This window comes from Carettochelys insculpta, chromosome 1, assembly GCF_033958435.1.
Source record: "Carettochelys insculpta isolate YL-2023 chromosome 1, ASM3395843v1, whole genome shotgun sequence".
Taxonomy (NCBI): domain Eukaryota; kingdom Metazoa; phylum Chordata; order Testudines; family Carettochelyidae; genus Carettochelys; species Carettochelys insculpta.
In genome coordinates this window covers 180175415-180190929 of record NC_134137.1, presented here as the reverse complement: position 1 = coordinate 180190929, position 15515 = coordinate 180175415, and the positions used below count along the sequence as shown (strand labels likewise).

Sequence of the window (15515 nt, the reverse complement as noted above, 5' to 3'; positions counted from 1 at the left end):
AATAAACTATTTTGCTAGTATTTAAAGTGCTACTTGACTGCTTTTTGTTTTGATAGTTTCGAATTGGAATCACTTTAGACTCTGACCTGCAGGGGGTGCTGGAGGAGTGATGTCAAAACTGGAAGCCTGCACATACCCTTATAGAAGGGCAGAGGCTGGTTTGAAGCAATGGCCAGGAGACTGCTAGGTTTCTCTGCTGAGCAAATGAAATGGGTAGCATGGCATTCACAGCAACAGCTATCAAGGTGAGCAAATCAGAGAGTGGAGGGGTGGGGGTCAAGAATTAGATTAAGCCAAGTATGCAGACAAGCCCCTATAGTGAAAATTCCCATCCCGGTTCAAACCGTGTGTTAATGTGCTGAATTTGAATAGAAAAGCCAGCTGGGCTGTTTGAATAGCGGTGCAAAAATTTTTTTTCAGTGACACGCATACCCTTAAGTCATTAACAGAATGCCCCATTCCATTAAAATGCTGACTAACTGGTTTGTGGATCTGGAGTGTTGTGATGTCTGTTTTGTGCCCATTAACCCTTTGTCTAAGGGAGTTAGAAGTCCGTCCAATATACAAAGCATCTGGGCATTGTTAGCACATGATGGCATATATGATGTTAGTAGAGGAGCATGAGAAAGTGCCTGTGATTCTGTGAGCTGTTATCTGATCAAGGCAATCTGGAAAATTCCAAATGCTTCTGAGAAGATGGGTGGAATGTGAACCCAGTAAAGCTTTAGAAAGAAGGAAGGTACTCTTCAGGAATCAAGCATCAAAGAAAAGAACTGTTATCAAAGGTAGAGAGAAAAGATGATCTAGCACAGGGCTCAGCAACCTTTCAGAGGCGGAATGCCAAAGTTTGACCCCTCTGTACAGATGAAGTGCTGGTGATACTTTTAAAAGTCACTAATAGTCCTACTTACAACAGCTTCATTAATAAATAAAGATGCAGAGCTTCACTGTTTAGGTGGTGGTTGGTAGCATTAGATGGTCTTTTATTAATCCACAGGTGGCAAGGCTTTGAGCAAGTTCACAGCTGCATGGGAGAGGAGAGGTGAGCTGAGCTCCTGCCACCTAAGCTGATGAAAATCAGCTTGCATGCACTCTCAGCATACATCCCAAGGGTTGCTGAACCCTGACTTAGGCCATCCCTGCCAGGTGTTTGTTGAACCTGCTCTTAAAAATCTCCAATGATGATTTCACAACTTCCCTAGGTAATTTATTTGTGATTAATTACTCTGAAAACTGGGAAGTTTCTCTTCATATCCAACCTAAACTTCTCTTGCTGCAATTTAAGTCTATTGTTGCTCGTCTGACCATCAGAGGTTGATGGGAATATTTTTTTTTCCTCCCTCTTCCTTGTAACAGCTTTTTTAGATACTTGACAAATGTTATGATCCCTCTCAGTTTTCTCTTTTCAAGCCTAAACAAACCCAATTCTTTCAATCTTGTCACATAACGGGTCTAGAAAACATGACCTAATTAACTCTTGTTGCTCTTCTCAGGACTTTTTCCCAATTTGTCCACATCTTTCCTGAAATGTGTCACCCAGTAATGGACACAATATTCCAGTTAGGACCTAGTGAGCACAGAGTACAGCAGAAGAATTACATGTCTTGCTTACCAACCTCCTCCTAATAAAAAGCACAGAGTAAGTACAGTAGAATAATTACTCCTTTTATTTTGCTAACACTCCTGTTACCTGTGTCTGAAAAAGGGAGGGCACTTTCATACTGGTCTTTGCTTATACAACCAACCAAAGCAGCAGAAATGTACCACTTTAGAGACTAACAAAATGATTTATTCAGTGATGAGCTTTCGTGGGACAGACCCACTTCATCAGATCACCATATAAATCATTTTGTTAGTCTTTAAAGTGCTACATTTCTGCTGCTTTGGTTTGTTGGAGTACAGACTAACATGGCTACCTCTCTGTTACTCTGGTTACACAAGTTATTTTCTTAACATTAGTCTAGCTTGGCTAAGTCTACACTAGAAGCACCTGTCGACAGAAGTTATGGTTGGAAGATGTTCCAACAAAACTTCTTTCAACACATCTTGTCTATATAGTACATAAAAGCAGACAGATATTTTGATCCACTCTGGTAACAAAAGGGCCAGCTGGAGAATCTACACAGCTTTTTTGTTGACAGTTTCAGTCTACAAAACACAGTTTGTGTGTAGACACACTGCAAGTTTTATCTACAAAACTATAGGATAGTAGTGATGTCATTCAACTGTTGTGAATTGAGTTGGTGTAGATCCCGTGCAGACATTTTTATCAGCATGTCAAAAAACATACAACCATCTCCCAACTTAGTGTGCCACTCCTTTGGCCAAAGTAAAGCATGTGTCATCTTGATGAAAGCTGCTAATGGCATATCCAGAGGGGATTCTATTCTGCCTATCAGCTCTTAGAAGGCTCTGCTGCCACACAAAGAAGAGAAGTAAGCAGTTAAACTAGCCTCATGGGGAGCAGATGGAGATGTAGCAGCTCAGAAATCTAATCAGTTCTTTCTCCCCACTTCCCATCCCCCACTCTCTGATTGCTCACCTTGATATTTTTTTTTTGATTTGTCAACCTTGATTAATATTTTTGGTTCTCTGTGCCTTAGATATTGAGTCTGTTCTGGTATGGCTATGGTCTGAAGAAGTGGGTCTATCCCACAAAAGCTCACTTAATAAATTATTTTGCTAGTCTTTAAAGTGCTACTTGACTGCTTTTTTGTTTTGATAGTATACAGACTAGCACGGCTCCCTCTCTGTTACTTCTGCAAGAAAGTGTCCAAATCCACATATGGCAACACCACTGACTACAGATTACATGAGGCTGACAAATCCCCTCAGGAGCTTTCATCATCTTTAGTGGAAGGGGATTTCTCAGATGAATCACAGCTGCTCAGAGCTCAAACACTTAATGATCAGGTACCTTTATTCAGATGCTTAATTATGGATTTAGGAACCTATTTTGAAAATGTTGGCGAAAGGTAACTCTAAGTAGTTTTAGATTCTGTATTTAAGCTAACACACCATATAGAAAGGGAATGAATAATTTAACAACCGTAAGTTGATGTGGAGAAAGTAGGGGGGGACTAAATGACAGTTAAAAGGGTAAGGTATTTATTTCTATCAGTATATTATATGTAGGATTTTAGGGTTATACATGTGCTCCTAACCCTCACTTGCTCCACTGACACAGGAGCTGTCATGGCACTCCTGCAATGATAGGATATAGAAGAAATATCAAGATGACTATTCTGGCATAAAATTGATTTAGTTTATTCTAATTAATCTAAACAATTTCCAAAATGTGTTTTTTCTCTCCCGCTGTGAGACCAAAAAATGATACAGAGGACAGTAAAAACTCAGACTGATAGTATTAGAAATTAGAAGTCTCAGGGTTTTTTACCTTTGTAATTGTACTATTACTTTTCTAGTTTTGTTAAACCAATTCCATACTTGTAAATACATTTTAACTTTCATTTCCTCTCTTTTTTCCACTTTACATTTTCTACTTTTAACTATATAAAAATGAACAAGTCAGTGCAATAAAGTGCATTGAATATTAACATCAACTGACCACTAATGTGAAAGACTGACCTCTTTATCTGGGTATTATTTCATTCACATTTGTCTATCTTAATTTAATTGCTATATAAAAGTATGATGTTATAAAAATGTCATAGAACAATAATTCAAATCCTAAATGTATGCGATAAACTTGAAAACAAATCCATTTGGAAAAAAAAAGTTAAAATTGCACTTGCCTGGAGAATCTGGGGCAAAATTTCTGGTAGAATCTATTTGGCTGGCTTTACAACTACATTTTTTACATTGTTTAATAATAGCTTCTCAGTAGTCTGTTTTTATCTCTTTTTAAACAGGGAAGAAAAATATCAAATGCAAAAAGGGAAACTGAATAAGCAGACAAAATATTTTTTCTGTAACTTAGGATATTACTTACAACATTAACAGGAGAGGAAAAATCAGACAGATCTGCTTTTATGATGGAATCATTCAGTTAGATCTGATACAGGGAAACCAAAAGAATCAGTACCAAAAACTTCACAGCTTTTACCCGATACGTTCAGACACTATTTACAGAAATATTTGAAGCTGAACACCAATTTACTTTTCAAATACATTACATTTCTCTGTCTCTCACAGTCTTAGAAACAAGGAAATTGTGCTTCAGAATTGGATGACTTGTCTTTTTCTTGCTTGATTCTTCTGAACTATTTCCATAGAAACTTTAGCTTCATACAATGGGACTGGTTCATCCAACTGAGGCCTAAAAAGGAGCAATCTGTCAGAAATGTCTATTGTGCATGCTCAGCTCAATAAGAAACATTCCAAAGGTATTGCTGTAGACTTTGCTTTTTTACTACATCAACTTTACTTATTAAACAAAATGAAAAGTCAACAGCTCTGTTAGGATCCCCAGAAAATGTGTACAAATGAAAGGCAAACAGAAGTTTAATTCAAGATATCCAGATTTTATGTTAGCTTTTTGATGGATGGAAGGGCTGTTGTTCCCATGCTCTGTTTAAACTGTGAGAATATCCCCTTCCCCTCAATTATGGTAGCCTCTAATTTTATTGATGTCATCATTCTGCTGACAGAGGAAAACTAACAAGATTGCCATTTAGAGCCAATAACATTCTTCAGTCAGATACTGTTACACACCACAAGATAGACAAGTAAAGAATATGCTCCCTTGTTGTATTTCCAGACAGTGCTGATTAAAGGAGAGAAAATCCAGGAGCTTGACACAAATTTTTCATGTGGTATCGCAACAGGTTAATCCCATCGATACACCATAAATACTTTCATACAAATAATTCAGGAGATGGCACTTTGAGTTAACAGTATATGTGACAAGAATTTTCTGAAAAATAGTTATTTCTCACTGGAGTATATCTGTCTTACCTAAAAATATTATTTGATAGCTTCTCCATTACATCTTCTAAGATACGTATCTGAGAGGGCTGTTAAGGTAACCTGTTTACAGAAGGGGTATAGCCACAATTCTGCAAATCACATTTACTCTGGGCAGCCATGTCCATTTGTGCAGAGCTCCAAGGGCCAAGGCTTTGAGATGATGATTTTAAAAGACTGAAAATAAAGGTAGAGGTCCATGTTTGATTATGTGTTGCAACTATTCTTCCTAAAGCAAATTAAAAAAAAAAGGCAGGTAGAAAAATGTATCCTACAAGAAATACGACTTCAGTTCTAGGAGTTCTAATGCTGTAACAAGTTAATTTAAAACTTAAATTTAAAAAAAAATCATGTGGTACTACAGCACTAGTTACAGTGCCCATCATTAAACAGGCCATGGGTTTTAAAAAGGATATTCATGACTACTTGTTTCCCCACCCACATATTACTGTTCATGTAGACAAGACCTTTGGCACATTTAACCTTAACTAAACTATTGCTAGTTTAGGTGGGCATGGGCTGAGGGAGATTTCCTTTGCCCTAAAAGTCTTTGTAGTTAACTCCCTTTTAGAAGGAAGGTACTTCATCCTTACATTCCTGTTTTGCTGAACTGCTAAAATGTGTTCAGCAGGCCTCAGAATCTGCAGTTCTGAACAGGAACAAGGAAGGACCATATAACCATGATTAAATGTGCAACACAAGTTAGAAATAATGCTTTTTATATAAAGAGCCACTCATCTCTCCACCAGCACATATGTATGCACGTTCATGCGCACACAGGGACACACATTTTGCTCAACATAATATAGTGCATCGAATTTGCAAATGGTATGATTTCTTAAAATACAGCCCTTACAAAGAGAAAATTATAAGTTATTAAATATTGCAGTTTAGTTCTTACAGTGCAAGAGTTAACATTTGTAGATGAAAAAATTAATGCCTAGAAGAATGGAGAACAATTGATCCCAAAAGTTTAAACGCAAAAACAAGATTTGATTGAAGGTGCCAAATCATCAGCTGGTCTACCTCTACACCCCAGTGACCTGTTGGCAGAAGTTACTGTCAGAAGAGATCTTCAGCAAAGCTTCTGTCAACAGATCATATCCACACACAAAAGTGGATCAAAAGAGCAATCCATTCTGTCGGCAGAACAGCCAACTGGAAGCTCACCAAACAGGGCTGCCCGGTGAAGTGGAAGTGTCTGCATGGCTTTTTTGTCAACAGGAAACTGCTGACAAAGGCATTATACCTCAAAGTGGAGAGGCACAGGTGCTGGGCTTTGTTGACAGACTGTTGACAAAGCGCATTTTGCGTGTAGATCCTCCACAGCTTTTTTTTGACAAAAGCCCAGTTTTGTCAGAAAAACCCTCTTGTTTAGATGTAGCCCTGGTGTAATTCAACACAACAACATTGCCTTATACGGAGTTATGCTGATTTATACTGGAGGAGGAGAAGGGCTCTAGTCTTTTACTCTATTCAGAATATTTGGTTTTATTTTTCTGTTCTGTTTTTTCCCCCCAAGTTTACATGGAGGGAATCTACATAAAGGCCGTGTCTACGCTGTCAGGAGCTTTCAAAAGGCAAGCTTTTGGAAGGCACTTTTCAAAAGACTGGGCTTTGAAAGAGTGTGGAGGCACCCAAAAATCAGATCAATCCACCAATCTGTTTTTCTAAAAGGGAACAGCGCTCTTCTGAAAAGGAGCCTCCACCACATAGCCCTGGAGCCCTTTCGAAAGAAGCAGCTCCATCTGCGATGTTTCCTGGCTGCATGGCGGACAAGCCCTTCCAGGCCCCGCACCCAGCTGTTCTCTCAAAGGGCCCCTCCCAAACAGCCCCAGCCTGCACAGGCTGAGGGCCACTGTGGTATATAGAGCAACAGACCCCATACCTGGAGATATCGCCAGATCCAATGGGCACCCACGGATGCCATCCAGCTCCCAAACAGGGATGCTAGCGGCGATGTGGTTAGGCTGCTGGCCACAATAATTACTACAGCCCTCCTCCTCCTCCGGAGGCCTTCCCTGCTACCCTGGTCCTGCAGGCCCTAGTCACGGGGCACTGCCTGCACCCCATCCCACGTGTCATCCAGTGCGCATGGCGCCACCCTACCAGCAGCGAGCGTGGGACCAGATGATCATGTGGGAGAGGGTCGACAAGCAGTGGCTCCAGAAGCTCCACATGAGGCAGGAGACCTTCCTAGAGCTGTGCCACTGGCTGGCCCCCATCTTTCACCATCAGGACACACAGATGAGGCCCACGCTCCCCCTGGAGAAACATGTGGCAATTGCCACCTGGAAGCTGGCCAACCCAGACAACCACCACTTGATTGGCCACCAGTTCAGGGTGGGAAAGAGCACAGCTGGGGCCATCCTGCTCAAGGTACGTGCAGCTGGGGTCACATACCCAACTCAGGGGGCATGGCGGCCTCTGGAAAAAGGTAACCATCGGAGATGGGGGAGGGGACAGGAGCACCCTGACACACACTCATGGTGCGCACTCCCTCTGTCCCATGCAGGTCATCTGAGCAATCAGTGCTGTCCTCCTGCAGAGGGTTACCCACCTCACAGACCTTGATGCTGCCATAGAGGGCTTCGCCAGCCTGGGATTCCCCAACTGCTTCAGGGTCCTGGATGGGACCCATGTCCTCATCTGTGCCCCTTACCACAGTGCTGACCATTATGTTAATAGAAACGGGTACCACTCTGTGGTCCTGCAGGCTCTTGTGGATGCCCAGGGCTGCTTCCTGGACATCTGCGTAAGGTGGTCTGGGCAGACCCATGACGCCCAGATCTTCCAGAACTCCTGGCTGGGCCATAGACTGCAGGAAGGGACCTATGTGCCCCCACAAGATCTCCCCCCTGGGGATACCACCATGCCCCCCATGCATGGTGGCCAATGCCACTTACCCCCTCCACTCATGGCTCATGCACCCCTACATGGGACAGACTGACCTCACCTGGGAGCACTTCAACAAGCACCTGAATCGTGCCCGAGGTACGGTGGAGCAGGCCTTTAGCTGACTCAAAGCGCACTTCCGCTGCCTCCTCACAAGGCTGGACATCAGCCTCAGGAATGTGCCTGTGGTGGTGGTTCTCCAATATCATGGAGAGGGAGAAGGAGTGCTACATCCCAGGGTGGGCCACCAAGGAAGCCCCTGGATATGAGCAGTGCCCCCATGCTGCCTGGAAAACCAGGATGGGTGCAGGTAAGGGAGGCCCTCAGGGTGGCTTTCAATGAGGGGCCCCAATGACCCTCCCCCAGGCATCCTCCACCACAGCCTCCCAAACATGCCCCACCACTGCCCCCATATGTGCACCCCTCACCACTGCCCCCCATTTGCAGACATCTTCCCTCTCACCCAGGACATGGGGGTGTTTGCAAATAAACATGTTAAAACTTAAAACAATCTGTCTTGAAACAACAATAATACAAATGGGGGGGGCGGGGGGGGCTACATACAGGGGTGAACAGGGAGAACTATGTACAAAGTGTGGAGGAAGCAGCAGAACCTAGGAAGGGGGGGGCTTAGTCCTCCATAGAAGTGGGGGGCCATCACCCACAGCAACCGTCAGAGGCCCTACTGCCCTGGGTCCAGTGGCCCCAGGAGGACTGGGATGGGGATAGGACCACAGGGAGGTAGGGGTGTGCCAGAGGTGCGGCAACCACAGCCTGGGTGCTAGGGAAAGGTCAGGGAGGGTAGTGCAGTATGGCTTATCCTGGCCAGGAGAAGCTCCATCAGCTCCAGCAGGGCAGCTGATAGGACATCGGGTGGCAGGAGGGCAGCAAGGTTGGGGGATATGGTGCAGGAGGTGGCATGGGAGGCGTCCTGGGTGAGGGCCCATAAGGCCCTGGCGACCTCGCCCCAGGCCACATGCTGCCACCCCATGTCCGCCTCCTGGAGGTCAAGCCACTGTTGGAGCACAGCCATCTGCTCCTGAATTTCCATTGTCTGGGAGGAGGCTGCCTCCTCAGGGTGGTGGCAGCAGGGCACCTGCACAGGCAGTGGGCAGCCCAACAGCCCGGTCCCCTTGGTGGTCGGTGGGGGAGGGGGGTGTCCCAGCCCTGGACAGGGCTCACCTGGCCCTCGGTCAGTGGTGCTGTGGAGGCCGGGGGGCGGTGGCCTGTCAACCCGTTGCTCTGGCCCCAGGGGCTGTGCCCCCGCCCCCCCAACCAGTCCCACCACCAGCAGCCAGTGGGGGCTCTGGGGTATTCTGGGCACCTGCGGGGTCCCCACATGGGTGGGCTGCATACCAGGTGGGACCTGTCCCCCTTGCAGGCCCCCTCCCCGGGCTTGTGGTGCTGTCCACAGCATAGGGTACTGAGTGCTGTGTGTGGGCCGCAGCCGTATAGAACGTGTTGGGATGGGGCAAGCAGCTGGGTGGCCAGCCCAGTACTGGATCTGATGCGTGGCCCCCAACCCCTGGACCGGGGTGTCCAATTCCCTGGTCACATACCTGACAGTCCCTTGAGGACTTTGGGGGTGGCCCAAGTGGAGGGGTCCCCACTGCAGGGGATCTCGATAACCAGGACCCCCTCCCCGTCCGAGGACAGGTCCTGCTCCTGGCCACGGTCCCTGCCTGAGAGTCCCTCCTGCTTGCCCAGCATGAGCTGGACCTCTGCCTCTGGTGCCACCGTGTTCACCACAGTCTCTGGCTTGGCCGCGTCCCTTGGCCCCAGCAGCCAGGTGAAGGCTTTTTTAGTGGGACAGCCAGTGGACGCTGCCCCAAGTGGTCAGCTGCATCCCTGTCCCTGGCGTACGCCTGGCACCATTCTTTAACTGTGTACCTCACTTGGTCAGTCAAGTGGGGTGGCCCTGCGTCTTCAGACCAGCTGACAGCTGGACAAATGCTGTGGAATTCTAGCATCAACCTATGGTGTGGAGGTGCACCTCCTCCTCCTTCCACAGTCCCAACAGATCTTTTATTTCCCCCTCACTCCAGGAGGGGGCCCATTTTTTTTGGTCCTTGGCTGCCCTCTGGGGACTCCTCGGATGGGTCGGAGGGGGACCCCTGGGGGTCTTGGGGTATCATCATGGGGCCAGGGAGGTGCCTCGCTGGCCTCTCCCCTCACTGCTCGGGGCTTCTGGGCCAGTGCATCTTTTAACATGGCTGGAGGTGCTGGCCATAGAGCCCCTCATGTGCTGGCAAGAGTGTTTCTACATGTCAGCTGGCCAGCGCCATGGAGGGTCGGTCTTTCGAAAGAGCAGTCTACGGCGCATCTACACTGGCCCTTTAGAAAGAAGGTATCAAAAGGAAAGGCTGTTCCTGAGATGGGAAGGGAAGAGCGGTTTCAAAAGCCGCAGCGTGATCTTTCGAAACTAATTTCGAAAGAGCGCTTTGTGGGTATGAACGTGTCGCAGGTTCTTTCGAAAGGGGCCCTCCTTTCAATTTTGCTTTCGAAAGGGCTTACTAGCGTAGACGCAGCCATAAAGTCTGGTCAAAACAATGAAGTATATATAAAATGATATGCTAAACAATGGTTAATATGTTTATCAAGAAGCAAAATATTTAAACAGGTGGTTAAAATCTAGCTCCCTCTTCTGTATTTTGTTAGATGGGAGTATATGCTAGTAGTTTTCTCATTATTTTTCCCCTCGCGCAAGCAGATTACTAGTTAGCTCTAAGATCACCATAAAAAGGATATGAAGATACTTCCCTTGTTGCACATTTGACAAATTCCATACTTCGTCATTCAGGAAAGAGACTGTAGCTCCCTTACCGAACAAGCAATGGCTATCTGGAGGGTCCAACTTAAACAAATTAATGGAAATATCACTACATGTTCTCAAATGAAAACTGAAATATCATTACATTTTCTCAAATGAAAATGGTATCAGCTAATCAAATTAGTGGATGGTTGAGTTTTATTTGCTACTAAAAGATGAGAGGTAAAAAGCTCTTTCAAGCTCTCAGAAATTACCTGATAATAGTTACCAAATGTGTATTTTTTTTAAATAGTACTTGTACAATATGCAAATCAGTTCAATAGTATGAGCCACACAGAGTGAATCCTTCAATAATGGCATATTCATGTTGTTATAGTAATTTCATTTCTACACCAATCATAAAAAATGACATCGTGATTTGTTAAAGGATAGAAATTCATAAATATCTATGTTGCAGGATAAATACTTCCTGCTCTTTGGAAATAAACATCAAGGTTTGTGTGTGTGCTTGTGCATGTGTACATACAAACTGATAGCTATTATTTTAACAGTAGAAGAGCGTTCAGCTAAGAGACTGAGTTCCATGGACATCTGTTCTAATATAGTCATGTGGTTAACAATAACTTGCAGTATTTTTGTCCTTACCTGGAGATCTCTTTCAGTAGTTACCCAGTGTCCCCCAACACTGAGAAGTGTAATGATATCATGTTTGTGTGGCAGCAGTTGCCGTTTTAACGTTGACTCATATTCTTTACTGTATAATCTCACTTAAAACAAAAAAGGAATACAAATTACATACAAGGCAGAATGGAATTTTATGTTCAGTTTCCACCTTATCAGAAAAATGTTTTGCAAATATAAGAAATAAAATCAGATTTCTCATGGAAAGCATATTGTGTGGACTTTTTACATTTCCCTTATTCCTGTTTTTACAATTCAGTCTTAAACTGACTCAAAGTATTTTTAATAGGGCCAAACACTGACTTTTTGAGACCCACAGTTTGCAAATCAGTGTAGAAGAACAGACAAAAACAGATGGATGGCAGTGCTTAAATACAGCTGAAAATACTTTTACTGAAATATATGCAAAAGCAGAACCTCTACAAAGCAATACCAGTAACACTATATTATTATATTTTTCCTTTTAAAAATAAGAACTTGGAGGAAGTCATTCTAGAAAGTCTGACAACTGCTTTCATTACCATAAAAACAGTAATAACAGCCTCTCAGCTGTAAAGCAAGTAGCAGTCTCAGTAAAAGAGGTTTATTCACTTTCATTCTGGGCTTTAACTCTCACGCAAGGTGCTGACTGCCAGCATGGGAGATTTATGCCCTTGTTCACTAAGCACCATAAAGAGCAGTAGTACAAATTTCCTCCATGCTGATTTCTTTTCAGCCATTCCAAACTAAAAGAAAAGAAATATCAGGAAGGATTTCGAAGATGCATTTTAATTATCAAACAACATATGCCGGTTTTAGTCATAAAGCATTGTATGCTGTCCAGGGGAAATAATTTATTTTCAACATAACCAGCTATGGCATTTTATTGAAAAATACAATTAGTAAAATGTTTACTGAACTAGTAATAATTTGTATGACTGTAGTATTATCAGATGCTTCCATAAAAAGTTGGCAAGATCACGTATGTTTAAGGAGGTCTGGCATTCTACCAAGCAGAGTTAAAAAGGCATTTTCACATTGTATATACAATCATGGTCTGTTATGTAGGTGTGTTTTTTAATTGAACTGTTTTGCAATTTGTCAAAAATATAAATACTGACTACTACGCAGAAGATTCTGCAGCAGTTACAAACCTCCAGCATCTAGGACAATATCCACTCCCAGCCCGCCTGTTTCCTCCAAGCAGCTTTCTGCCACATCAATTTTACCAGCTGAGGCATCAATGACTCGAGCTAGACAGGACAAGATATTTGGTCAGTTACAATAAGAATCTGGAACTTAAACCCAAAGCAAAACACATGCAGATTGAGATTCCATTCTTTAAAATGAGCTATGAAAAGAACTGCAGCAAAGCAGAGGAGTCCAATAATTTTCATTCTCCAAATTATTTAAGATCAATGACTGAATTTACTGAAACCAAACCACTTAAGTATTTTAACTACCTTTAAGATCAAAATGAAATGCATAGGGTTTATGACAGGACAGCTTCAAAGATATCTATTAGAGATCAAAATAATTTGTATTAGGATTCTAGTAAGATTACAGTTATATGACTACTCATTAGCAACATTTGAAAAACAGCAAATAACCAAAAATTTTGGCATAGTAAGCTATGCTACAGAAGAGTAAAGCAGTGGTCCCCAAACTGTGCTCCCCAGTGACTGCAGATAGTAAGTTCAGAAAAGTCCAGCAGTGTCTGAAAGAGCCCACACTGTGGACAGGGAGGGACTACCTCTCATCACCATTGTGTCCCCATCTCCATTCTAACCGTGCCCCAGATCCTGCTCCCAACCCCAGATGCAACCTTAGCTACCAGCCCCACTCTCAGCAGACATGGGAGGCTGCAGTAGCAATAAGGGAGAGGATGTAAGTTTGGAAACCACAGGAATACACAAATGATCAGAAAGTAATCATTTTTAATCATGGTTGTGTCATTATGTTTTTGAGCAAGTCACTTCACTCATTGCAACACTATAATAACTTTGCAATACTAATATCATTTAATTACCAACCTAACAAAAATACTGGAAAGATTAACGAAAAATTTTGGTACACAGATTTTAATCTGTACAGGGCTATTACACATTATGTTAAAGAATACTTTCTACCTCCCTTTTTAAAACTTCACTGAACAAAAAGGTGTTGATAAGGTTTATGTTGTGCCAATTATTTGGTAGCTACTTACTTAAACTTACAAAAAACTATGATCTCTTATTACAGTTGCTGGAAACCAAGAAACACTAGGGCACAGAACTTGCCAATTTAAACAGTTTTCCAGCTTGTGGAATAAAATAGATATTTCTATTTACATAAAATGAAGAATTAAAGTTTTTGCACTTTAATATAAGCTGAAATAATTACAAATAACTTTGGAGACATATATCCAAAACATAAGAGATTAAACTGAAATTTTTAAGTGACCATACCAATTATAGGTTGCCTCATGCCTTTTTGATATTAAGAAAAAAGAAGACTGTATGAAAGAGGAATTTATAAGCGTCAGTAAATAACAATAAAAACCAAACTTAGGAATTACAGGGAGGCAGAGTGGCCTCCCTTCCAGCCTGTTATTGAAAAATTGCTTACTTTTTCCACTTGGACCATATTGTTATAAATCAATTGTAGTATAAATGTCAGACTTACATGTCAGTGTATCCCACGTACAGCAGTATAACCAAGTCATTATCTGTATGAAATTAGGGTTACCATATCTGAACTTTCAAAAATGAGCACACTCCTGAGAGGGAGTCTGTCTATATCAGTTTCTACCAATGCATGTTACATTAATGTGTTTTATATTACATTATATAAAATATAATATGTGAACGTGGGTAGATACTGAAACAGACACATTCTCTTCTCATGGATGTTCTCTTTATTGAAAAGGTCAAATATGGTAACCCTAATGAAATGTTATTTTGTACTGACTTCAATAGTGTTGTTTATGTAGCCTGTTGTAAAATTAGGCAACTATTTAGATTAACATATACTCCTGGGAAGACATCTGTGTACATCTGGGTTGAAAACCAGTATGCTAGAGGACCAGCTGATTCGGGGGTACATTTGCATAACCTACTATTTTTTTCATTAATCAATCAAAATGATGCCATGACTGACAGCACAATTTGTTATGGTATAAACAGAAACAAGTATAAATTTCTACTTCATATATTTCACAATGATTTAAAAATCTAGTTTAAAAAGCAGGCAACTGCTGTGTTAAAATGTGAGGTGACAGTCTAGTTATTTAGAACTACTTTGTTCACATACAGAACATTTATATTGCTATATTCAATGAGCTATTACAATTTCACACTTTAGGCCAATGTGCTCCATCCTATAATTGAAATATTATACATAACCTTGTTTAAACCCACTTCTTGCTGGCAAGGTACCATAACATTTTTTCAATCAGTGCAGACAAGGCTTATCTGATTAATAAATCATTCTACAAAATTAATAAGTCCTCCAAAATTACATACATGTTTTAAAAAACCTAACATTCGTTATAAGGTTCATCCACTCTTCTCAGACCAAACATAAGCTGTGTAGTAGCAATACATGGTTCTAGCAGTTTCAATCCATCTTTGACAGGTCTTTAGTCTTTCCTTCCTATTTCCACCCAACTTTATGATGAGCAATGAGCAATAGCAGCACTTTGTATAATTTGACGCCACTGTTTACCCATCCCCCATACATACTATTACAGAGTATTAAAGTTGTCCAGTATCAAACTCAGGTTATGCTGAGAACGCTCAAAGAGAAATACGACAACAGATAGGAGAACTGTGACAGAGATGTATACATGTTAACTCTGCCTTTAATTAGCAAAAACATTTCTTTATGTCTCATCTGTACCCTGCTAGAAATATATTATGCTCGTTCTTATGTTCATATTCTGAAATGAACAATAGACTCCAAGTTTAACATACCTCCTGTTTTGTAATTGTATTTAGTCACCAAATTACAGAGAATATACATGAACGCAGCCAAAATATCAATAATTATTGAGAGAAATTTGTACAAAATTTATACAGTTCTCATGTTTTTGAAATCAATTTTACACTCTTACATGATATTTTTTAAAATCTAAAGTACACAAATTAGATCTATTTCTTCCCTTTCCCCATAATCAAAAACAATCTTTTGACTCCCAAGAACAGTGTCCAAATACTGTACTAGAAAAAAACCCTAGCGTACGTCACAACGAACTGGGAACTGAAGGAGTCAGATGAACGTGCCT

At 42.1% G+C, this 15515-nt stretch overlaps 1 protein-coding gene across 4 annotated transcripts in view; it reads right to left on the bottom strand.

The window, feature by feature from the left end:
- Positions 1 to 2908: 2908 nt before the first annotated feature.
- CRYZL1 (crystallin zeta like 1) overlaps positions 2909 to 15515 on the bottom strand; it is a 37633-nt gene continuing 25026 nt past the window's right edge. For 3 of the 4 annotated variants that reach the window (XM_074996552.1, XM_074996561.1, XM_074996580.1), the window contains 5 exons: positions 12406 to 12504; positions 11237 to 11358; positions 10571 to 10675; positions 4918 to 4964; positions 2909 to 4279 (listed from right to left, as the gene is read on the bottom strand). In XM_074996552.1, the coding sequence (XP_074852653.1) occupies positions 4180 to 4279; positions 4918 to 4964; positions 10571 to 10675; positions 11237 to 11358; positions 12406 to 12504 (473 nt within the window). In that variant the 3' untranslated portion in view covers positions 2909 to 4179. Of the gene's footprint in view, positions 4280 to 4917; positions 4968 to 10569; positions 10676 to 11236; positions 11359 to 12405; positions 12505 to 15515 lie in introns of all 4 variants that reach the window. The other variant, XM_074996570.1, reaches the window with a different exon arrangement.